Source organism: Chelon labrosus (assembly GCF_963514085.1).
Source record: "Chelon labrosus genome assembly, chromosome: 23".
NCBI classification, from domain to species: Eukaryota; Metazoa; Chordata; class Actinopteri; order Mugiliformes; family Mugilidae; genus Chelon; species Chelon labrosus.
Window position 1 is genome coordinate 2,984,956 of NC_140356.1, and position 25,630 is coordinate 3,010,585.

Genomic DNA, 25,630 nt, shown 5'->3' on the forward strand with positions numbered 1-25,630 from the left:
AGAGGCCATGAGGTAAAAGATAAATAGTTTATGTGAATCTCTCACATATCATTTACCTTTACTCTATACACATTGTTTTGAACGTGATATACAGTATGTCACCTTATTTTTTTCTTTTACAATTTGACATAATGGTTTTCTCTTTTTTTTTTCAGCATGCACTTTAGAATGCCAACAAAAGGCTCCACGAATACAGACTTCAAACTAGAATCTTTTTTTTTTTTGTTTTCCTCACAGTAAAACATACAAAACATGAACTCGGGTCAAAAGCCGGACAGTTTTGAGGACACGATGGAGAAGCACAGCATCAGACTACCATGACTTTCACAGGTAAGAGCAATGTACTCAACAGTAAGACACAAAAATACATGTTCTGGATTCAAAAAAATAAACACCTGTTTGTTTTTTTTCTTCAAGTTACAACGTCATCCTAGAAATACACAAAGAACGGTACCCCTTTGTTAATTCAAAGAGTAAAGCAGCGTGTGTACTACACGAGGAGGATTGTGGGTACAGGGTGACACTTGAACAGCTAGCCAACGACTGCGCAGGCCGCAACCCGGCGTGGCGCGCAACTTGTGCCGCCTTCCGGTCGGGCCTCTCAGCTTTTGAGAGCTGCTTTTTTTTTTTTTTTTTTTTTTTTTTTTCGCTCGGTTTTCCTTCTTGTTTGAACGGGCTGCTGAAATCACAGTGTGGATCGGCGCTTTTTGTTTTTCGGGTGCTTATTGCAAATCCGATCTGATTGTTTGGGTACATGGGATTGCTACTGTGCAGATGTAGCCATTCTAGAAGTCCCGCTTTATAACTTGGTAAACTTCTGCTACACTTTTGCTCCGCTCCCACGTAGGGGAAAAGTTTGGAAGAATCAAGTTATGCAGTTTTTTTTTTTTTAGCCACCAGGAGTTATGAGGATTAGTCCGGCAAGAATAATTTGGTTTGTGAAAAGACAAACACCACTAACAGCACTTACGCAGGGTAGTTGCGCGTATGATGCACGGAGGGAGGGGGACTTCTACAACGGCGGCTGCGTCACAGGGGGGGAAACTCTGTCTTGTTCGTGTTTGTGCTCAGACTAACTGGAAGTTATCGAGTCCACTCACTGGCCTTCGCTGACCTGGTCTTTCAACCTGCAGATCTTACCCTGGAGTTTTAGGATACACACACACACACACACGTTTACACACACAGCAGAGCAATTAACCTACTGAAATTACCAAGGGAAATAAAAGCAGAGATGACCATAATGTCACATTTATTCAACTTAGCACATTTGTCTCTCTATACTGTATATACTTTATGTTGATTTTCATATATGAATACACTCCATTTTTAGAACACAAAGTGCCTCAAATGATACATCTTAACACTTATTGCGAGGAGGGATACCACAGCAAGGAAAGTGAACGAGTGTCACGGCGCAGCTTAGCAACTAGCCACCGTTACCTGGCGCGCCATCGAAAGACAGATGTGTGGACGGAGCCGCTTGGCCCAGATGTGCCGTCTTGTCATATTTACAGGAGCAGTGTCTTTACAGATAGTATCTTTTTAAGGACGTGTCCGGTTTGCTTTCCCTTTCTCTCCCCCCTTCCTCCACAGCGCGGGGAAACAAAAAGATAAAATCAAGTCCTCCGAGAATTCCGTTTGTTCGTCGAGTTCCCTCCCTGCTCGCTGAGCCATGAGCTGGGTGGCTGTCAGTCACTGGCCTTTGAGTGCGACCTCGTCCATATTGTCCAGTAGGAGTGGCCTTGTGGCTCCAAATAGCGTCTTCCGACAGCAATAGGTCCTCAAACTGATGACAGTCCTATCCCATCGTCATTCAAACAGGAAATGAATTGTCTAAATAAAATATAAACACATCTCTAAATATCAGAAATGCATCATCTGTCTGGATCTTTTCAGAAGTCCTTACTATGCACCCATGGCTATTTGAAAAAGCACAATGAGAACAGAACAAATCTATGGTCTCTATAAGCCAGAATTATAAAAGCTCTATCGTATACTGCAGTAGTTTGAGTGAGGGGTGATTCAATAACTTGGTGTACAGACAAAGGGAATTGTTTGCTCTTTCTTTCTTTCTTTTTTTTTTTAATTGTTTGACTTTTTGCAGAGCTACGTATGTGTAAGATGCATCTAGCTGTGAGCCAGTTGCTAAGCAACCTTCCGCTGCTGGTATAGACATAATGTAGGGATGGGTGAGGCACACTGCTGCATGACTGACTGTGTCTGCTGCCAACACCTGTTGGCGTGCAGAGGAAATTACGCTCGCCTGTCACGGTTAAAAAGAAAAGTTTTTTGTCAATTAGAAACGACGGCGCCTTTTAGCCGAACCAACAGGCTGCTAATCTGAGATTTGATGTGAATGTATCTGACCTGTTTTAGGGAATTCACGTCCAGCCTGCTCTGTTTAGGGACTTGAGAGTTATGAAGTGTTTTTATAAGAATAAGAAAAAGATATAGTGGAATTTTTAACATAATGTTTGGGGTGTGAATAATGCTAATTTCCAACCATGCCTGCAGGTGCAAGCTGCAAAATGCACAATTTCACCTTAATTATGATCTCATATGTGCGTCTTGGCATCAAGAATGCAAGTTTGATTATTGAATTACCCCACTGTGTCAATACTCACACATAAAATAAAAACACAAATTATGATTCATGCCCGAGAAGGTGCGAGGGTTCCACTCCCCAATCTGACCCTCACCCTCCTTCAGACAGTTACCTTTCCGCCATGGCGGTGCCTTCCCCCAAGCCATTAAGATAGAACGCTGCTCTCTGCTTGTGTGAAACCAGTAAAGACAACCTCTTTGCAGTTATCTGTGTGTGAACAACCAGAAACACAACAGCTTTGGTGGCGCTCCGTCGAAGAAAAAAATAAAAACATTAAAGTTGGGGGTGGGGGGGTGGGAAGAAGGTTAATCGGAAATTCAGCAGATGAGCAAAAAACCCACATGCAGAGAGAAACGAACACCCGGCTGGCATTCTGTGTTTTTAGTTTCCTTTGTGAATTGTTGGTGAAGCCAATGGCAAAATGAGACACAATGAGTGTACTCCCCGTCTAAACCCCAGCATAATAACATTAAATTAAAACTCCTATGTTGAATAAATCCTCGTCCCGGACTCTCCTTCCCTTATCGCGCTCCTTGCTTGCAGACGGATGTTACAGGATGATCCATGCACAAAACATGAGCAGGCCCAGACGTGGGTGAAGAGTGACAGACTGTACGTGTGCTTGTGTGAGCTGAAACAAACTAAGTCCTGTCCCCACACCCATCCCTCTCGTCTCCAACCCAAAAATAAAGCAGACAAAGTCACAGTTGTATGAAGTTAAAATGAAGTGACATCTCTCTTTCTTTTTTTTTTTCTCTTTTTTTGGAAGCACGTCTTTTTCAAGGTATCTAAATATAGCAACGTCTAATATCCCTGATTATTAATATGTTCTGTATTAAATGTTATGGCTGCTACTTCTGAAGCCACCAGTCAGAGTTCTTTTATTGCAAGTCTCGAAGTACGTCAATATCGAACTAAAGGGACCTCCAAGTGACACGGGAGAATTGACTAGTTAACTAAGCACACGAACGAAAGGAAAAGGGAGAAAATGAGAACTTGCTCAGGCTGCCCAAGCTATTAACATTAGTCTTAGCTACTATGTGAAGCACTTATCCACTAGTCACGATATCTAGAACAGAGTTCCGATATGATGCCATAACGGGGGAGGATGGGGGTGGTTTGAGCCAAAGTGGCGCGGGGGCCGGACGTCTCACAGGATGGAGGGGATAGGGGAGCGAGAGCGCCGCAGCGGGCAGGGTGATCCGTAGGGCGAGGTGACGGGAGACAACCTCAGGGCGTTACCAGCCATGCCAGTCATGCCCGCTATGTTGTTTAAGCTCCGGGATTTCTCATAGCCTTCAGATGAGGGGGGGCGACAAAAGGTGGTGGTGGTGGTGGAGGTGGTGGAGGTGGTGGTTGTGCAGGAACAGGACATGAACACACACAGGCAGGCAGGCAGGCACGCAGGCAGGCAGGCAGGCAACGATCCGAGTCCGAGCCAGCCGAGTGAACCGGGACAAGACAGGAGACAGGAGTGAGACAGAGCAACAGTAACATACTGTATGGTGAGAGTGCATGCACAGCACATTTTCTGACAGTGACACTAAGGCAGATTAAACTCAGGCAAATGTTTAGAACTGGAGCTGCTTTGGAGGAACCTCATTGGCTGAGTGGGTAGAGGAAAAGAACCACAGTTCTGACTTAAAATGAAACCCTTCAATAGCTGAAACTGGAATCGAAAGATTTAGGAATTAGTAATTTTGGATGCAGCTGACACCATTTCCCCCCAGTCAAATACACACACAAAAGCTTAATTTGAAAACAAGGTGTGCATGTACTTCCCAGAAAGTGAGTGGTAAAAACTGTCCATCAATCTTCTAGTTGTCAGACTGAGCCTAGCTATCTCCTGCTTGGCAAAAAGAATTGTCAACAAATCATTCAAATGTCTGAAAGGCAACCTTTTCTGGAAATTTAATTTAAAGAAAATCCAGTATCAGTGTTGGCTATTATATGTAACCCAATCAAAGTAGCCAGTGCAGACATGACTACAATGCTACCGGTGAGTATAACTAGAAAAATGGTATTTTAATTAATGGGGATGGAAGTTTTTTCATTCCCAGTGTGTATTCATGGATCTTAAAGGTGAAACTTAAGAGCACAGACTATTCCATTCAGGTCTTTGAGTTCCAGCGATAGCTAGATAGATTGAACTTATTGTTAACTTCATGAAATATATTCAAAAAATGTATAGTCTGCTGTACTACTGGTCGGTGAAAGTGAAAGTGAAAGCTTGCTAGCTGTAGCAAGCATCACATTTCACCAGTATGTTAGCATTTTCAACGAGTTTTTTTCATGACAGAAATTTAGAAAAAGAATGTCCCCAAGTCATGACACACACAAAACAAACAGCTGTTTGTGGTTCTGAAACGACAGTATTTAGAGAACCATCAGATACAGCTAGCTAGGCAAGCCAGTAACCAGTGTGCTCATGTCCCAACATAATATAAGCCATGGTTGTGAATGATAGAATGGAATGAAACTGCTTTCCGTCCACTCATTCAACCAATCAGATCGTCACAACCTCCACAGCAGCTCCGCCTCTGAGAAAAGGCCGCATGATTAAATAACAGTCTGTCAAAGTAGGCGTAGAAACCTATTAGTTAAATGGGAGAAGCTGTTTTTCTTAAGCTGTAAGGGTTGAAAAATAGAGTAATACAAAAGCAATCATTCACTTTATGGCATCATCATTAGTATTTTCTCTCACAGGAAACTGTTAGGAGTATAAATCTTGCTAATGTGCAACAAATGGTAATAGATTTTAAACTGTTCCCTCACACTGAGGTACAGCCTTCAAATATGTAAAAGTCATTCATTTCAAAGCTATCAGCATTCACATTAAGCATCAAATATTACAGATTGTTCATGCGTATATAAATCCATTGTGCTCATACTGATGATGATGATGAGGATGATTAAAAATACCTTTATTCAATCATCTGCACAGATTCACACTTTACCGCAGCTCTAGCTTCTAAAAATGCTGCATGTGATGAACACTGGCAAATTTTCATTCCGCTCAAAATAAACAAGCAAGCCAAAGCAGCCAGACTATTAATGGAGTGTGCCAATCGGCTGGCGTAAACACTGATGAGGAACAGCTAATGGAAATGTTGCCTCATTACCGTACTGCATACGCCACCACTTGTTCTGCTAAGCGGAAGGGTGTAAATTAAACCGGGTCTCTTTCTGAACCAGCCGAGTCGGCCCAACAAAGAGAAGCCTGGGTCTGTGCCAACAGGTAGCCAGGACTAGAAAGGATTCAATGTTTTATGCATTCGTTTTAGCGTGGCGGCGGCTGCAACCTCTACTTCCAGCTGAAGCAGAAGATATTGAGGCACAGCTGCTCTGCTGCCTATCAGTGAAAAAACAACACTAGCCAGGTGCCCTGCTGGGAGTGACGCCACCGTGATGTGCCCCTGTAGAAGATCCCGCATGTGGTTTTTAAGCCGTTGCTACACCAATTCAAAAACTAGCTTGTTTAAATCATGCCCGATTTCTTTGATTTATCCAATTTTTAATATTCCAACACTGAACCCTTTCACCCTGCGCTTATAACAGCACAGAAAAATCTTCAGTGGATTTCAGAATAAGTCACCACCAGTAAATTCTTGTGAAATTTGCCTGCTATAGAGTGCGAACAGTAGCACTAGGAGGCTAAGGAGCAATAACACTAAGAGCAGGGCGTTTCAATAGGATCCTAGAGAGGCAGTTAACTTCTGACAGAAGGCAATTAGCCAGGGCTTAAGGCTTTCACGTTACGGTGCAGATTAACACATCATTAATGTCTCGAGATGCCAGAGATAAAATAAAGGAATTAATCCAACAAACATGTTTAAGACCTTACATGGTGTAAGGAGACTGTAAATTAAAGTATTCCGCAGAGATGTGTTTGCACCCTTACCCTAACTCTTACCCAAATCAACAGGTACAAACTCATTTCCACTGCGTGAGGTGCTTCGGTGATACATTATCACGCATGACCTTTCCTGTCTTTGAAAACTCATGAACGGCAGCAACAAGGCTTTCAGGAGCTCTTTTCCAGGTGTGACCTTTCTATCAATGCACAACTGCGAGACTAAAGGCAACAACTGGCAGGCAAATCTGAGCACCAATCTGACACCAAGCAAAGGATAAGCTATTTAATGGCATTACTCATTGGAAACGCTGTATACTAATTCAATATGTGCGGTTAGCAAACTTTTTCAACATTTTCAACACTGTCCACTGAGAAACAAGAATAAGGTCTATGGAAGCTGTGTTCAGCTCATAAAATTTGTCAGATTGACTTCTTCATTATTCTAAAAATTTTAATTCACAGTGACGACTAGATATGAAATTGACTGTTTGCTAAACAGTCCCCCCATGCAACAACTGATTTTTGGGTTTGTCTGCTCTAACTTGCTAATGTTAGCATGACTAAGTAAGAAGTAACCTTCACAGGTTAACCCAGGATTACTTCCGAGGTCAAAAGCTAGCATATTATTAGCTAACAATATTAGTTTAGGTTGTGGGTAACAAAACTCCTACAAATCTATTGTACTAGGCACAATGTAACGAACATTCATGTCTCACGTCACCTAAAGATGATTTGTCATGGGCAATTAAATGCTAAAAGATAAAGGGCTGAACAAGCTTGGTATTTTAACTATGTCTATGTTAACATTACACATTTGAAGCCAGACCAAATACTCTGCTTACAAAACTGTTGTAGTAGAAAGTTGGTCTGAAGCCTGTCCGCTGGGAACTGATTATGCTCCAGCAAAGATCTGCTGAGCCAATCAAATCATTTGGGCGGATTTAATATGCTGATGGACAAAAGAGATGGACAAAAGAGTAACAGCAACGTAGTCATGCTAGTGATCCGAGTGCCGTTGGGCTGAATTTTTTTTTTCAAGAAACTGGCTGCCATCTGTTTTAACTGACAGCAAAATACCTTTAAAGGACGTACAGTTAAGGCATCTGGCAACTGAATGTTGTTAGTGGGGGCCTTTGGGTCCTATGGATTGAGGGGAGGGGCCTCTGTGGATCATCCCACAGATACTTGATCAGTTTGGGATCTAGTGAATTTGGAGGCCAGGTCAACACCTTGTGCTGTTATTATTTTTTTGAGTTGTTCCTAAAGCATTTTTGTGTGTGTGTCTGTGTCTGGCTACATCCTGTTGGGGATGGCTGCTGCCATCAAGGAGTGTCATTGCTATGGGGTGGGGGTGCCTGGTCTGGTCTAGGTGGGTGCTACATGTCTAAGTAACATCCACATGAATGCCAGGTCCAAAAGTTTCCCAGCAGAACACTGAATTGTCACAAGATGGTCAATGTCATTTACTTCTCCTGTCAGTGGTTTTAATGTTGTGACTGATAGGTGTATAATATATATATATATATATATATATATAGCAAACTCTACAACTTAGTCTGTGTCTCTCTATTTTTTGATGATGACAGCTGGAATCTCTAAGCAGTAGCATAGGCAGATCGGAAGCTCCTGTCTTGTGACATGAATGTGGTAGAACACTGGTCCACGATGCTAGTAAGTACTAACAAAGATGAATGAGAGTATCATATCATAGAATAGATCAAGTCTTAAAATCAGTTAATAATTGTTTGACAACTGAATAATAGTGGGGCTAAATACTATCCTAGGGACACAAGGACAATCCAGCTCCACTTTTCCATTTTCTTTCCATTTATTTGTAATGTTTTGTGTGACACAGCCATAGCAACTGTAACCAAAGGGGGGGATGGGGTTTAGCAAACGGTCGAAATAATGGGACTGATTTTTGGTTAGCAATTTAAGTAGCAGCACTTTTTACAGTGTCACAAATGAAGAAGTCAAAATGTTTATGAGTTGACAGGATCAAAACAAATTGACTACCTTAACGCTTTATATTTCATCTGATAGTGAAATATCAGAACTAACTACGGGTGTATCAGCACCTTAGAGGCAGATAATACACTGGTGTTTATCTGGGCACTGAAAATGGGCAATGGACCTGGCAACAGACAAAAAAGTGAGACGCCGGGTCAAAAATTTATTCAAGTGTTTCCAGGCAACAAGAACACATGAATAAATTGCGAAGAAGCAACAGTTCTGAGTCAGCTGCATGGAGACGTTTGCCCCTCAGAATTGCCGGGGACGGTGTGTCACTTCGGAGAGCGGCAACAGCGGCGCCACCAGGTTACGTTACCTGAGCTGACTAGGGCTGAACAAACAGCCTTCCCCCCTCCAGGGATGTTGGAGTCCCAGTCACTAAGCACACGGATCAGCTGATGAGGATTTTGACTGAAGTCTCCTTTTTATAGATGCCTTTTCTATCTTCTAAAATCTGAACAGCTCTGACTGTTTTTATTTAGACACTTAACGAAAGAAAAGAAGAAATCTAAACCACAGTGATGACTTAAACAGTGATCTGTATTAATACACAATATGGATATCTATGATATCTATGAATGATTCTAAAACAAGGATACTGCATGCTTTTTAAATTGCTTTAATGAAATGACTGACTGATGTAATAATTTTCTACTCTACATTCTCAGTTATATGTAATCACACTGAAAGCAGATTAAATTTTCACATGCAGTTACCTGTTTTTCGTATTCCTCCGTCTGCAGGGCAGGTGTAGTCGCTAGCAGCAAGCAAGAAACACGTCCCCCCGCTCCGGCGGTCCTGTTCTCGGGTGCTGGACCTCCGCATGGGGACCCTCTCCTCGGGAGACATAGTGAAGTCACTGCCTCCACTGCAGTCTGCTGACAGAACTGTGAGAAAAGAAGCAAAAATGTTCCTACCAGCCTTTTCACTGGTTCCACTAATACGTACGTGTATATGTCAGATTTCTTTGATTTATACTACTTATAATATTGTGACGATGTACCCTTAAACCCTGGTCGTATAACAGCACAATAAACATATAATACCATTAAAACTTCCGTGGTGGCATCAATAATTTCCAATTCTCAACTGAGATACTAAATAATTAGATAATATGATAGTTATAAATTGTTTTAATCATATGCCTTTCTCATAGCTACAGGTTGCCAGGCAACTAAAACTACTTTCCTGCAGTCTGACTTTTAACCTTGCGCAAATTTAAAAGTCTGTAACATCTCTCTGGTAATAGAGACCTTTCTTAAGTGTAACATTTCCATTATAAATTTGAGAACACATGTTTTTTTTTTCTATTCAGTTCAAGTTGGAGATGGGATTTATGGCTCTTTGAACGGAGTTGGATCTTGTAGATCCATTCCTATCAAAGAGCCATTCAAAAGACTGGCTCATTTTGATATTCACTTATTTATTTTTAAGTTGCCAGTCTGCAGGATGATGGGGTAAGATTTGGATCAGAATCATTCCAACTTGCTTATGGTGATGATAAGCACAGAGTGTGTACTCTGCTGCGCTTTTCAACTTGTACGTGTTCCCCTTCTTGTGTGTGCATCTGTGTGAAACACGGCCAAAAAAAAAAAAAACAGACTCACAACTGCTACTTGGTTCCTATCATTCGTTTTAAAGAGCTGGACAATAGATTCGATTCGTTTGTGAACATCACATGTCTAGTTCAGGCTGTGATCGTGTTTTTGTACATAAATAAAAGTCATCGTTTTGTGGATGCAGTGTTTCTGGGAAAAAAATACTACTTGAAAACTATTTGATTTCTCCTACTTTGTAACATAAATTTTCAAATAAAATAAAAACTACCCCATATTCTACTATGAGCAGGGAATGAATGTTAAACGTATGGGATTTAAATGATTAAAACAGCAGTTGTCTAATAATACTGATTCTGGTTCTGATGATCTTCACGCATTGTATTGTGCACCAGTCACAAGACTTGTGAAGCTGGCCATCTTTGAGTTAAATGTCATAGTTTGTAATGACAGTGTCTCTGAGGAACAAAGAATAGAAACTGACTCTCCAACAACAGTACATTTGTAGTGGAACATGGGCTCAGAAAGGAGACTGTAGACAGGGAATAGGGGCGTTTGATGTGACGGGAGAATTGCAGTCACGACAAACATCAAACACACCTTCCCACATAAAATGCCTGCCCAAATGTCACAAGCACCACTGTGCAGCACGGTGAGTTCAAAGGTCAGATGGTGTGTAGACCTCCAGTGGATGACAAAGATTCATTGTTTTCTTATGAGCCAGTGAAAGGTTTTACAGTAAATAGAGTTACTGCCTCTTGATTTTATGCCTTTGCCCACCTGTCCCGTAAAGATATATGTAGTGACTTTAATAAAACATATAAACTGTACTTATTTGGTATTTACTGATATAAATTCTGTGAAAGACAATCTGTCTTAATGTGGGGACTATTTTTATGGAGGAGTACAGAGGACTGATAGAGAGCTTTGTCACATGGAACGAAAATCATCTGAAGCTTAATATAAGCAAATGTCTCAGCATGAGGTCCCCTGTACTGGGTAACATGCAAGGACAAGAAATGAAAATGGAGGACACCTTTTTGTGAAATTTTGTTTCAATTAGCATATGAAATTGTTGCATATTTAAGTCCAAGAGAACATTTAATCAAATTTGAAGGAATGCCCTCAAGCCGGTCTTAAAACGGACGGACAGATAGTCAGCATTGGGGAATAAATATCTGTCTGTACCACAATTTGATGTCTACAGGACACTGAGAAAAGTAACTGTACACCCTCTATTGTAAATGACCTCTAAGGAAATGACATGACTAAACCAGATTGATTGTGTTTGTGCATTCTGTCAAGGCATGAATTATTCTATGCTTATTACATGTACGGATCTGAGACCTAATAAACACACAGACTACAAGGAACCCAGAGTGTGCACCTACCCTCAGGAACGTGTGCACTTGAATTCAAAGAAAGTCAGTATACAGGGGTCGGCACTAATTTACATCAATATCAGATGTGTCGGAGTAAATTACTGATATGGGCCTGGAGGGGAAAACAGCCACCTACGAGTGTGAGCAACAAATGAACAATCCCCACTGGAAGAAAGACTCTGACTTTTTCACACAGCCATGCTCTGGTCTCTTACATTTTGCATTATCACTGTGGCAACCACAGATGAAGGCTGCAAGGCAAAAGAGCCCAGTCTTTTGCGAGGCGCTGTTATGGTGATTGTGGGTCAAAAGGGGAAACCATTTCTAGTCCCAGGGGGTGATCTGTCAAATGGGCACTTTTCTTTACCTCAGATAAGGCCCCCTATGGATTCTCCTGACTGCCACTACATAAATAACACCCTTCGTGTGTAATCTGAGCAGAACTGCTGAAGTGAAGCTCCCCATAATTTTGTCCTCCATATGGCCTTGGCCTGACCATATGGTCTTACCTGAGCGGTTGCGTTCTAGTACCCTGCTCCCTTTGACGTGGCACAGGTCACCTTGAGTGCTGTTGCAGGTGGTGTTGAGATCAGCTTTGCAGTATGTAGGGGATCCTCCCTGCACCGTCTGGGGTATGTGTTTCTTCCTCTTCTTGGGCAGCTTCTGCTTTGCCATCGCCAGAGAGTAGTACATCCCAAAGTTATTGACAATAACAGGCACTGGCATGGCTATCGTCAGCACACCAGCTAAAGCACATAACGCGCCCACCACCATGCCTGACCAGGTCTCTGGATACATATCCCCATAGCCCAGTGTAGTCATGGTTACCACAGCCCACCAAAAGCCAATGGGGATGTTCTTGAACTTGGTGTGGAGGCTAGCAGTGGGGTCATTCGGTCTGGCGCCGATTCGTTCGGCATAGTATATCATGGTGGCAAAAATTAAAACTCCCAATGCCAGGAAGATGATGAGCAGCAGAAATTCATTGGTGCTGGCCCGTAACGTGTGGCCCAGCACCCTAAGCCCCACAAAATGACGTGTCAGCTTGAAGATACGCAGGATACGTACAAAACGCACCACCCTGAGGAAACCCAACACATCCTTGGCGGCCTTTGAAGAAAGGCCACTCAGCCCTACTTCCAAGTAGAAAGGCAGGATAGCCACGAAGTCGATGATGTTGAGAACGCTCTTAACAAACTCCAGCTTGACCGGGCAGAATGTCACTCGCACCAGGAACTCTATAGTGAACCAGAAGACACAGACGCCCTCCACATACGTGAGCGCAGGGTCAGTTTCAATCTCGTACTGCGGACCCGAGTCGGGCACGCTGCTGTTCCGGATCGACTCAGTCTTGTTGATGATTTTGTTGAATGCCTCATGAGTCTCCAAGCAGAAGGTGGTGATGGAGACCAGGATGAAGAACAAAGATGCAAAGGCAATAAACTAGAAAGGAGGAAAAGAGAAAATATACATTACTGTCAATCCATCGTTTACATTTAAGGTCATGTGAACCATGACGTCCAATACTTTGGTTGAGGATAGACACAACACCAGAATCAATCAATTCATTTGCTCTTGAGAAAGAGATTGAACCCAGACAGGTTTAATTAACTTGCATCAATTTGAATGGACTCCAGAGAGAGGAGCAGTGTATTAGCAAGAGCAACACATAAACACACACTTCCCTGTGTTCCTGGAGAGGTAACATGGAAACACAGATGCAGTCACAATTAATTTACTGTTGCTAATATGGTAGGCAGTTGGCAGTGAAGCAAAGAAGGGAAGCCGTGAACCAAGACTCTGGAATCAGTGGGGAATACGGAGAAAAAATAAAATAAAATTGTGTGTTTAATTCTTTTCCTGAATTCCATATTGGACATTTGTGTAAATATTGGTCTTTAGCATATTGCGTTATATCACACTCTCATGCAGTTGCATTGTGTGTAACACCTTCAAGTAGCAGGGATAGCTACTTAAACATGAAGAACTGCATAAATTAATAAAGAATTGTCTATGACTTTTAAAAAATTAACATAAAAGCAGAAGAAAACTTCTTTGGATAGTGTATGGATGTTATGGTACATTTGGAGGCTCAGATTGTTTTTTTGTTTCTTTTCTTGCTACAGCAGATAAAATGCATAAAACAAGTTTGTCATTTATTTTAAAGAACGTGAATGTTCCACACGGACTCAGTGGTATAATAAACTTAAAGCCCCAGTTGGGGATGAACCCCTATCATCTACCATAAGGTAGATCATGGGACACCTATAATTGTGTCTTTTATAATTGTTAGAATGAGTTCAATTCAATAGATTTCAGTGAAAAGTCTGCGCAGCACTTTCCAAAACATTCTGCATTTAAGATTTTCCAATTTAAAGAACAAATAAAAAGACAATTCAAATTATGGCCTTGGAGCATGAACAATTGACATCTGTCATTACTGATTTATAAAGCTTTATTTACCATTAATTATCGTGACATATAGCTTAGAAAAAAAATACCTGTCCTGGAACAAAGCTGCTAATGCTATATAGATCAGCGCTAGTCATTCCTAAGGATTCTTTTGTCTTCTCCACCACAGTGTTTTGTATTTTTGGGTCTCACGCAAAGAAATAGCACAGGTTTTACAGATGAAAGTGATTTCTGTCTGAACAGGAGTGTCCCAAGGCAAAGTCATAGAGACAGCGATAGCAACACCTCAATGGTTCTTGTGGGCTAATAGTGAAAGTAAAAGCATTTCCACAGGTACAATGCGAAGGGAACTCATGGGATTGGGACTGAGCAGCTGTGTAGCCTTAAGAAAACCACTAATCAGTGAGGCGAACCAGAAAAACTGGCTTCAGTTTTGTAGGGAGCATTAAGATTGGACTCTGGAGCAATGGAAGAAGGTCATGTGGTCTGATGAATCCAGATTTACCCTGTTCCAGAGTGATGGGGGCATCAGGGTAAGAAGAGAGGCAGATGAAGTGATGCACCCATCATGCCTAGTGTCTACTGAACAAGCCTGTGGGGGCAGTGTTATGATCTGGGGTTGCTGCAGTTGCTCAGGTCTAGGTTCAGCAACATTACGTGTCCAAAGAATGAGTTCAGCTGACTACCTGAATATACTGAATGACCAGGTTATTCCATTAATTATTAATGCCAGGATTCATGGGGCTCAAATTGTGAAAGAGTGGTTCAGGGAGTATGAGACATAATTTTCACACATGGATTGGCCACCACAGAGTCCAGACCTTAACCCCTTTTTTGAATCTTTTGGATGTGCTGGAGAAGACTCTCCCATCATTAATACAAGATCTTGGTGAAAAAGTAATGCAACACTGGATGGTGACATTGCAGAAGCTTACTGAAACAATGCCAAAGCGAATGTGTGTATAATCAAAGCTAAAGTCAGTCCAACAAAGTATTAGAGTGTGTGACCTTTTTTTTTTTTTTTTTTGGTGGCGACTTTTTTTGGCCAGGCAGCGTATATAGACACCAGCTTCAGGAGAGGTAATTGGAGAGACGAGGTGATGTCAGTGAATACTCTATTTGTTAAAATGTTCTCATCAACAAGGGAAAAGAAGAGCATGTGACAGCGAGCTCAGAGTCACTACCAAGCAAAATCCACAATCTTAGAGCAGCAACAGTACCATAGTATTAGATCCAAGACACATTTATAAGCAAATTCTATTTAAAAATTCATCATTTTAGACTCATCTTTGAAAAGCCAAACGATAGATGACAGCCAAATGATGAGTCATGACCAATTTTTATTCTGCGCTCAACAAATTTTTGGTCTCCTTTTGCAAGCCACCTGTCAGATACAGAGCTCACATCTTGATATTCCGCTGCCCTGGAAGAAAGCTCTGGGCTGGATTTGCAAACATCCAACGCTTTCTCCGAGAGCTAGACGAAGCAGATTTCCACACACACAGCCTACTATGCTCCTTCTCCACCTTCCTCCCACAGTCCATCCACCGGTGCGTTCTGCCTACTGAGCTCTAAAGAAGTCGTTTCACACTCTGGCTTGTTTTTGGATCGCATGACTCACGCGCTCTGAAAATATCATTGCCACTATTTGGGTCGCCCTCATCCTGAACTGTGTGCGTGCGCCGACTTTACGGCTTCTCTTTGTACATTATGCACGCGTCTTTATTGCACTGTAGGAGTGTGTTCGTCCTCTTTCGCTGAGATTGTTGTAAAGGCTCAGCTCAATGCAAATAAATAAAATAACGCAGCATCTCTCAGCACCAGTGGAACCAGTCAAGGATCTCACTGTTTTCATTTGATAAAATATATAGGCAGTATAAGACCTTCAGTGTACTGTATATGTATATATAATCTTTTGGACCTGGCATTCATGTGGATGTTACTTAGACATTTGGCACCCACCTAGACCAGACCAGGCACCCCCACCCCATAGCAATGACACAGGCACACACACAAAAACGCTTTAGGAACAACTCAAACAAACATGAAGAACAGCACAAGGTGTTGACCTGGCCTCCAAATTCACTAGATCCCAAACTGATCAAGTATCTGTGGGGTGATCCACAGAGGCCCCTCCCCTCAACCCATAGGACCCAGAAGCCCCCCCACTAAAAACATTCTGATGCCAGACACCACAGGACACCCTCAGAAGGCCCATGTCCATTCTCTGATGAGTCACAACTGTTTTGGAGGCACAAGGGAGACCTACACAATATTAGGAAGGCAGTCATAATGTTATGCCTGATTGCTGTATTTCTTTTGACTTGCATAAATGTGGCAAAAGACCAAAACCTCACCGTATCTCCCGGTACGGAATTTAAAAATTTTAAAAAGTTGTAGAGGCCCTCTAGTACTTTAGAACATGCAAACTCCTAATGCGACCACCCAGAGTTTCTCTCTCTATCTCACCTCACTCCTCTCTGTGTCTCTATCGCTGCCTTCCTCTTATCATGACACTGGCTGAACGAACAGCAGGGCTACCTGAGCTGTTTCCTTTCGGCTGCTTGGGTGCTGCGCCAACTAATGACAACTGCTGTCTCGTGCTGGGCTGTAATTTTGTTGCGCGAGGATATATCATTTACCTGGTGCACACCAGCCTACAACAGCGGAATCATGTCACATTATGGAATCTAGACATGAAACGCACATGTATCCACGGCGCACGAACATACTGGTGCACAAACTGATGTTCCTGTTTATACACACAGTCTCACAGGGTAATTTATGATAGGCATTAAAAATGCAGAGGTGCTAACCTACCATGTGATTGCAAATCGCACATGCTTCTCGACATCCTGATTTCCAGCACACACACTCTGCATGCTAAATGAGTCCTGGACTTCCATAAATTGCTCTTTGAAGGCAGCACAGGCAGGATGTGGCACAGACCGCACATCTCTGAACAATGTCAATTTAATTTAGCCCGAGGACAAGCCCTAATGTTTTCGTTACATTTAAGTCTTTAAGTATAAAATGTTCAGCCATCGGCGCAGCTGCCGAGGCTCCCGCTGCAGAGGTCAAACCTGCGACCTTCACGTCTGACTTGCAGCGCACGCTGTGCAGAGCCGCGTGTTTGCCGGTTTCCACCATAATCATTATAGAGGCTGATTTCACTGATTAGCCCAAGCTGATGGTACAGGAGAAGGCACAATCAACTGCATGAGAAGGGGTGAAATAGCTGGAAGATTGTGGTGGATGCTTGGGTAGATTAAGCTATTTATATATGTTTTTTCTCCTATACAGTTCACACTAATTCGGGAAAGTAAGGTGCAGACGGCCGTAACGCCTCCACCCTCAAAAGGAATCCTCCAGGAGCCCTTAAAACGAACAAAGCCCCTCTGCGATCATGCCTGATCTTCCAAGACATGCAAGAATTGATGCCCTGACACATGATGCGCAACGTAGAGCACAACAGCCACAAACCAAATGGACTACTTAGACCACGTTACTACCTTATACAAAGGTTAGCAACAAGCCACAGTCACACACAACTTACAAATTCAATGAAGCCAACATACAACAATCATAACAAATGTGGCATCTCACCATACAAAGTTACTGGCTTCACCCAGCTAGTAGCATCAAAAAGTTAGCCACCAAAATTGGTCCACCTTCCCCACAACACTAAAGGTCACACACACACAAAGCACCTGTAATTGCTGACGTTCACACATAATTCCTCCTGTCAGCTCACCCAAAATATCCCCATCTTAACAAAGAACACTGAAAAAACAAAGGTCAGCGATTGCTACCACATGCCATCACAAAATTAAGAGGTTCACGTTCCCAGTTAAACTGCTCCAGAACTCACATGGTTTCCTCTCTACCTAAGAGACTGAAATTCTAAATAACTACACCTCAGCTAGTCATATTTCCCAGGCACCAGGGGCTCCTCCAGGGTTATCAAAAAACAATAAAGTGGTGATTGTCACACTAACACCCGGAGGCTGTCTACTGTAGACAAGTTCTAAAACACACAAGTTTACCCCATGTGGCAAGACCAGCTTGGCCCTGCTAACTTCTAAGGAAAACCAACATCTACTGCAAGCTAAACTATGGATAATCCCCAATCAAACTTGAAGAAAAATTCTCCATCATTCAGTCTCCACAAAAAGATATCCCAGATGAGCCCCCAATTATCGTTATCTCACACTCTAGGGCCGCAACATAAGGTGGAGACACATGACGGAGTTACAAAAGGACTTATTTCATTAAAAAGGAAAAAAACAAAAATGCGTCAGGTACATCGATACTCAAAACCCTTTACAGTCACGTGACACATCTACACATTCATTCACACAAGCACACACTCACTTGCGTCCAACCCACGCTACCTACTGAGCCCCATCAGCCCCGATGGTGTCTTAGTCCTTGTTGCTGAGGAATGACTATAGGCAGAATGGCAGCGATGGCATATTTCAAAATAACTGTTCTATGCAAAGCACAACGCTCAAAACGATGACAGACTTCTTAAAAGGTTTCATCCATAAGCCCTGAGTATCTCTTTTAGCTGTACTGTACAAACAGAGTGATTTATTAGGACTTAACAGATTCAGTCAGCAATCCCGTCATCACCCCCCCACCCCCACCCCCCAAATGCTGATGGGACACGATTGCTGTCACAGCCCGGAAGCCGGGAGGCCTTCCTCATAATCACATCATTTTTCACAAGACACGTCTGCCACTCCCTGGAACTCAGCCTGTCCACGGCCAGGGGAAGAGATGCGAGCAAAATGCCAGATCACACAGCTTCAAGCGCACGATTTCCCTGTGAATTACATCCGCCGCTTTGGCCCCCGGAGCTGCCAAGACGCCGTTGTGGCGCATTGGAACGCGAATGGAAAACAAATTGCAACACACTGTACCATGATTATTCAGGAACTGTTGCTGACCTATTCCACAAACTCTGAACTCTGAACTTTGTCAACTCTTACTTCAAGAAGACAAGAATCTGTCAGCCTTCTCCTATGAGTGATCCAAAGGTCGCACATTGCATTCGCTGCAGTTCATATGCCTCCGCAGAGATCATGTTCATTTGCTACCATGGTCATGAAAGCACCTATTTTAGATTCAGCTGGCTCATATTGCTGCATTTCAGTAAACGCCTGAGCAGAGTGCACCGGTTTATGTCGACTGGATCGCGTATTTGCAAGGAAGGACGTTTGTGGCCTTATAGTGAGGAACAGCAGTCTGCTGCAGCCTTGTTGGTGAACGTGGTGGCTTCACATTAAAAGCCTTACTGTAATTTTCCTACGGCAAGCATAGCACGAACAGCAGAAACTCATCACAGAACAGACAGCGTGTTCTCAGTTCATGAAACTAAATTACATTTAAACTTAAATGGAACTTTATAGAGATCAACAACAGTGTCATATTTACTATATATAATAAAGTGCTATGAGTTTCATAATGGAAATTCTACTCTGCTCCGTTGGATTGTGGCTGAAGCATGCAGTAAATGTTGATGGTGTGTGCAGACGCCAGAGTGTGACTCTACAGCAGTGAACTGAAGAACTATGCATTGTGTATTGAGGAGTTGTGAACTGTCAAGGAGAGGAGATTACATTCAAATTAACCTGCCAAGCTGGAAAACTGAGTTGTCGTCTTGTTGTGACTAAGCCCTGCCAGAATTAATCTTTAAAATGAACCCCGGTAGTATTTGAAATAGTCTGCGGTAAATCCTCCAGCGCTCACTCGGAAAGCTAAAAACAGAACGAGCAGCACGGGTCACACATTTATTTATTTTTATATAAATCCCTTCATCTGTTGGCACAGCATCACCTAGGATGGGCAAAACCTTGGCATCCTCCCACTGAATTCCACCCCCCTCACACATACAAACACACAACCAACATCACTCTACTCAGGCTCTGTTTCAGAAACCGCCCTGCTGACTAGCCCAATCAGAGCGCTCGCCCCCCTACCCTCACCTCCTTGGGACCGCCGCCATCTGTTTGACAATATGAGTGAAAGCTGCGTGCTCCGATCCTAAAGCCTGAGAACACCATCTTTCTGTTGTGGTGTTTTGGTCCTGTAAAAAGCTTTCTGTGACATCATTGAGCTAGGGAGACCCCAGAGGGGCTAACATAGTCTTAAAGGATCTCAAACACACACACACACAGAGTAGCTACACACTGACATAATTAAACCTTTGAGGTTTGGGAGTTCGCGCTCGTACGAGCTTTGCCGCCTGTTTGTGGTTGATTGCCCGCTTATAATTTCAATTTGGATTTAGGGCTTTTCCTCTGTGTGCACACATGAAGTCTGCAGACGTGTTGAGCATCACGTCCACATGGATGCAGCCATCCCTGCGCAGCGTGGAGAGGCAGTGAACATGAAGCTGTTTGGAGGGTACAACCACCTTGTGCCACTTCACACGCACATTCTTCAGCCCCTTTTGAAGCATTTCGTGTTGATCCTTCTTTTCTTTTTTCTTTTCAAGCAAACAGGTGATTTCCATTTTTATCTACTTTTTAAATTCATCCTCCCTTCAGACCGATCATGGCTATAGGACCAAAATATTTGTTACTAACAAATTTGTAACTGCAACTGTGGACTGATTTAATATGCTTAGAAACGGATTAATAATTTGTTTTTACTATGGCGCATCAGCCAGTCATGTGCGCTTGATTTTCAACCGTTGAACGTGAACGCAACAAGACATTTATACGTGCAAAGCTTCATTAAATGCTATATTAATTATAGCCAGTGGCGTTCCTAACTATGCACAATGTCAAAAAGAATTAATTTATAATAAGCTTATAATAAGGTCAAAGAGTCGTCACCCAACTCCCACATTTTTGTAGCTTTTAGCTCTCTGTTTTGGCTTTTAGAGCTCCAGTTTAACCGTTTGGCTTACCAAGCTCGTCGGGTTTGTTTCCAGCAGAAAGCAGCTTAATGTATCCAGTGAAGATGTCTCTATAAACCCACTATAAACTGTCTGCAGACAAAGTTAACAACCAGAGTATACTGGAGAATTTAGTTGCTAAGAGATCCTTGAGAAAGAGGGATCTTTCTCAAGGAATCATGTATTTGTTGAATTGACAAAAATATGACTCGAGGTGAATTCTGATGTCTGTGTTCTCACTTTACGAGCTGATAATATGTCAGACAATATCAATCTCGACCTAGGCTGATGTAGCCAGTCACAGTTCTTATCAGAATACGTGTCTGGAACGCTCATAGACTGTATATAAATATGGACAATGCGTCCCCACTTCCTTGCATTGGTCAAAGTGACGCTACTTTCCAGGGGATACGGGCGGCGCCATCTTGCGACGTTGTAGCCAGAGGTATGGTCCGAGAGTGGAGCCAAGCGGAGCCGTGCCATCGATGACCTGCCCAGACTTCCGCCAGACTTACTCACGTTTTCATTTAATACTGCTCTACCTCCACCAATTACTAACAAATGCTGGATTATACACTTTACCTATTTATTTTTTTCTACTCTCACGGTCCTACGGGACTAGTTTATGCAGCATTTGGCAACTGGTGGTCATCATGAGGTCAAATCCTGTTTCATAGCATCAAATAACTAACTAAAACTGACACTTAAGCATGCATCAACGTTATATTAACCACCTAAAATGAGAGAAACTATCCAAAAATGATTTGATATGTATTTTAGTGTTTTAGTTTGGCCCAAGTCCACTAACATGGAGGAGGTGGAGCTTATGACCTATACTGCTGCATACTTCACCTTTGAGGAGCAGTTACATCGCTCATCTTTATTGAGTTTATGGTTTTAATTGATATAGAGAAAAAAACACCACTGCACGCAACTGGATAGCCTTGTAAACTAATTCAAATTCAACTCCACAGCAGTCAGATGACGTATATGACTACACCGCTGTTACTCTTCCGTCCATAACTGCATAAAGCCCGTCCTAATTACATGATTGGTCCAGCAGGGGCATAATCATTCCCAGTGGAGTGGTTACAGACGAACTTTCCCCTATAAAGAATTTGCATTATGTATATTTACTATACTTTACCAGAACACTAAATTAACCATAAATAATCCACTACATTATCCTTAACATCACTTTATAAACATGCAGAGCTGTGGATGTACACCTCAAAATCTATCCTCTCTCTCTGTTTTCGTCCCTCTCTCCCGCAGACACCGAGCTCCAGCTGGAAGCAGAGACCCCCGGGCAGAGACATCCCTCCGTCTGTTGCTCTGTGTCTGTCACTCAGTCGTGTTGTGTCTCTTCAAAGCGACTCCCCCTCCTCGCCTTCGCATCCCTACAACCCACGGCACTGACAACACACCAGGGAGAGACACTGATCACCAGCATAATGACAGGAGCATCTCTCTCTGTGTATCCATCCCTTTCTCCCGTACTCACTCTCTTCATGCTGCCTAGTAACCAGTGAACCGGTGCTTGTAAACAAAAATCAAACAGATTCCACGGCTTATTGTTTAGGAGTTTTGGCAACCTGTGATCGCGCCAGGTCAGGGGTTTTGGCAGCGAATGACGACAGGAATAAACAGTTTCCAGCTGCTATGCTAACTTTAGCTAAGTATTTTTCCCCGTCATAATACCATTATGCTCAGTGTCCCAAGCACAAAGAACAGCTGGATCAACACCCTTCTTCAACAGCTACGTCTCACATCATTTTTAGGTATCCATGCAGCATGCAGCCCAGTATGCTCGAATAAAAGGTTCGCTCATGCTAAACAAATCTGCAGCACATGGCTTACATCCAGTGGCAATATACAGAGGCGAAGCAAGATGAGCTGTGTCCTTTATAGGGCAAACAAACTAATTGTGTGGACAAGCAAGCCCATAAAAGAGACAGGAGCTTAACTAACCCTAACCCCTAACCCTAACACCGAATATCAGAGTCTTTGCCAAAATGTAAAATGTAACCAAGTAATTTGATGCCCAGTCTTATACCTACTATTTGCTAACAAGTTTGCCTCATCAGAGATACACCGATCAGGCATAACATTATGACCACTTTCCTAATATTGTGTAGGTCTCCCTTGTGCCTCCAAAACAGTTGTGACTCATCAGAGAATGGACATGGGCCTTCTGAGGGTGTCCTGTGGTGTCTGGCAACAGAATGTTGTTAGTGGGGGACTTTGGGTCCTCTGGGTTGAGGGGAGGGGCCTCTGTGGATCATCCCACAGATACTTGATCAGTTTTGGATCTCGTGAATTTGGAGGCCAGGTCAACACCTTATGCTGTTCTTCATGTTTTTTTTGAGTTGTTCTTAAACCGTTTCTGTGTGTGTCTGAGTCATGCTGCATCCTGCTGGGGATGGCTGTTGCCATCAAGGAGTGTCATTGCTATGGGGTGGGTGCCTGGTCTGGTCTAGGTGGGTGCTACATGTCTGAGTAACATCCACATGAATGCCAGGTCCAAACATTTCCCAGCAGAACACTGTATTGTCACAAGATGGTCAATGTTAAGTTTAAATGTTGTGGACAAATGCTCTCCACACAGGATGACAGTGGAATTTCTCAGACTGCCAAGCAAGTGACAACAATGCTACTACAACAATAACACGAGTGTGCTATTTTACTACTAGTAAACCTTTCCCTTGAAAGGGAACGTGTCCATCAACACGACATATAACAGTGTGCACTTGCACCCAACTACCGTGACCCTATCCTTAACCTAACCTGGCCACTAAACTGATGTCGTAACAACTTGGTGTATTGATTTGATATTTTGACAATAAGTCGTATGGATTGCAAATCATATACCTGTATGCAAACATGATATCATTTAGTACTTTCACACCTCGGGTTGTTGTTCCAAAACCGGGAGCATTTATCCCTCAGGTCGGCTCCTTTGGGCTGGTGTGAACACAGCAATCACACTCCGTTCCAGAGCAAGTGGACCGAGCTGCAATTGCAGTCACTCCCTGGAGCGGTTTGTTTGCAGCGTGAATACGTGTTACCCTTGGACCGACGCGACTGCCTTATAATTATACAACCATGCAGTTGACCTGATGCGTCTTTGGAAGAGTGCGCACTGTGGGCACCGCTGAGCACCTGACAGAGGCGTCTGGCAGCACACTGGTGCTTCTTCGGTGGGGTGTGGCAGCAGCAGAGCACCTTCTTTACACGTAACCCTTGTTTTCTACATGCTTGATCCAACTGAATATGGTGTTCACGTACAGAACACTGGTACATGAGCCACAGAGCAGCAATAAATGCCAGTGGCCACACTCGCTGGTGATCCTTAATTAGATTACTTTCTATTTTCCTGAAATCCAATTTGCCTGGCAAAATTATTACCAATCACAAAACAGTTTGCGAGGAAGTAATGTTGAGGACGTGTCAGAACTTTGCCATGTGAACAAGAACCGAACCAAGGTGTAGCCATATTGTATCAGTCCGTGAGTCAGAACAAAATATAGGTGGGAAAACAAGCTTTGTATTATAAATGACCTTTTTACAAAAACAGAATTAAGATACATTAATGTCCGAGGCCAACATCAAATCTGACCACCTCTTTCCAGATTGATTTAAACTTAATCAGACAAAAATATTTGCACTGGACAGGCAGATATTGTGTTTTCTTGCAAAATGTATATGGCTAAAGGAATCGGTAGCTTCTTGTTGTTATGACAGTATTACTACGTACAGTGTCTATGCATGCACTGTACAAATGCCAGGTCTCTTTCCTTCAGAAAATCAAACAAGAAACTGTCATTTGCATGTTTAGTTGCCCTAGTCCTAGCTCCACGTGTTTTTTTTTTGTTGTTTCAGACAAGAATCATCAGAACAAAGTGAATTATAGCTTTGTTTTTTTGAACATGCGAAACCCAGATGAAGACGTCCACTTGTTTGACCTTTGAATAAAGGGGCTGACAAGACCTTTTGTTTATGCTGTTTTTGACTCATAAAATATATATATATAAGTATTCTTGAAGGGCTTTAAACTTAAGTTCTGCAGGATTGCATAAAGCTTTTCTTCAGAGGGTGTGTTTCAGATAATGGACCTCCAAATAGGTCCCGTGGGGCTGGAGAATCTTTTGATGACTGCCTTCTTAAGAGCCCAGGCCATTAGCCGTACACACAGCCCGTATATCTGCTTAGTTTTTGCCGCGTGGCAAGCGAGCCAGCTTGTAGGAGGGGAACGGTGCATGCCGGGAAACAAGAAATGATTTCTGTATTTGCAAGATCTGTCACTTCAAACTCCCCATTCTAAAATTAAACAGTGGTTAAATCAACATTATGCAGTGTAGTTAGCTGAATGGCTCATTTAAAGACCATCGTAGCGCATACATAATTAAACCGCCGAGTAATTGATTTCCATCTCAGCTTTATTCTATAGAGACAGGGCTGGATGATATTTCTCTGATTAAATAAAGCAGGATAAAAATAAAACGGGTGCCTGGGAGGACAGTGATGTGTCCCAGGGAATATCAGAGACAGGAAGGAATAGGAGGTTACTAATGAATTGTCCTACATTACGATCAAGTCCCTAAACAAAAGCATGTTTTTGTCGTACACAGAGCTACACTTTCTTTTTTCTTAATCAGCTGCCTCCATGGTAACGGCACTTGCTCCTTTTTTTTTTTTTTTTGACGGATCAAGATGATGAATCACAAATATGAAGGGAGAGAGGGAAGAAAAATGGGAGGCGGAGGAGGCAGCAGAAGGGGGAGAATGATCGGTTGTGATCTTTGGCAGGAAAAAGGGTTTCCCCCTCTCTCTCTCTCTCTCTCTGTCTCTCTCTCTTTCACTCGCTCACTCACTCACTCACTCGCTCCCCTGAAT

General features: G+C 42.7%; 1 protein-coding gene across 6 annotated transcripts in view; it reads right to left on the minus strand.

Annotated features, from left to right (window-relative positions):
* Positions 1-2,480: 2,480 nt before the first annotated feature.
* Positions 2,481-25,630, minus strand: part of kcnc2 (potassium voltage-gated channel, Shaw-related subfamily, member 2) — a gene marked incomplete at both ends in the record, with an annotated part of 85,085 nt that continues 61,935 nt past the window's right edge. The window contains 3 exons of one of the 6 annotated variants that reach the window (XM_084573269.1): positions 2,481-2,815; positions 9,194-9,364; positions 11,925-12,858. In XM_084573269.1, the coding sequence (XP_084429395.1) occupies positions 2,754-2,815; positions 9,194-9,364; positions 11,925-12,858 (1,167 nt within the window). Of the gene's footprint in view, positions 2,816-3,758; positions 3,905-9,193; positions 9,391-11,911; positions 12,859-25,630 lie in introns of those variants that run through there. The other 5 variants (XM_084573268.1, XM_084573267.1, XM_084573266.1 and 2 more) reach the window with 5 other exon arrangements.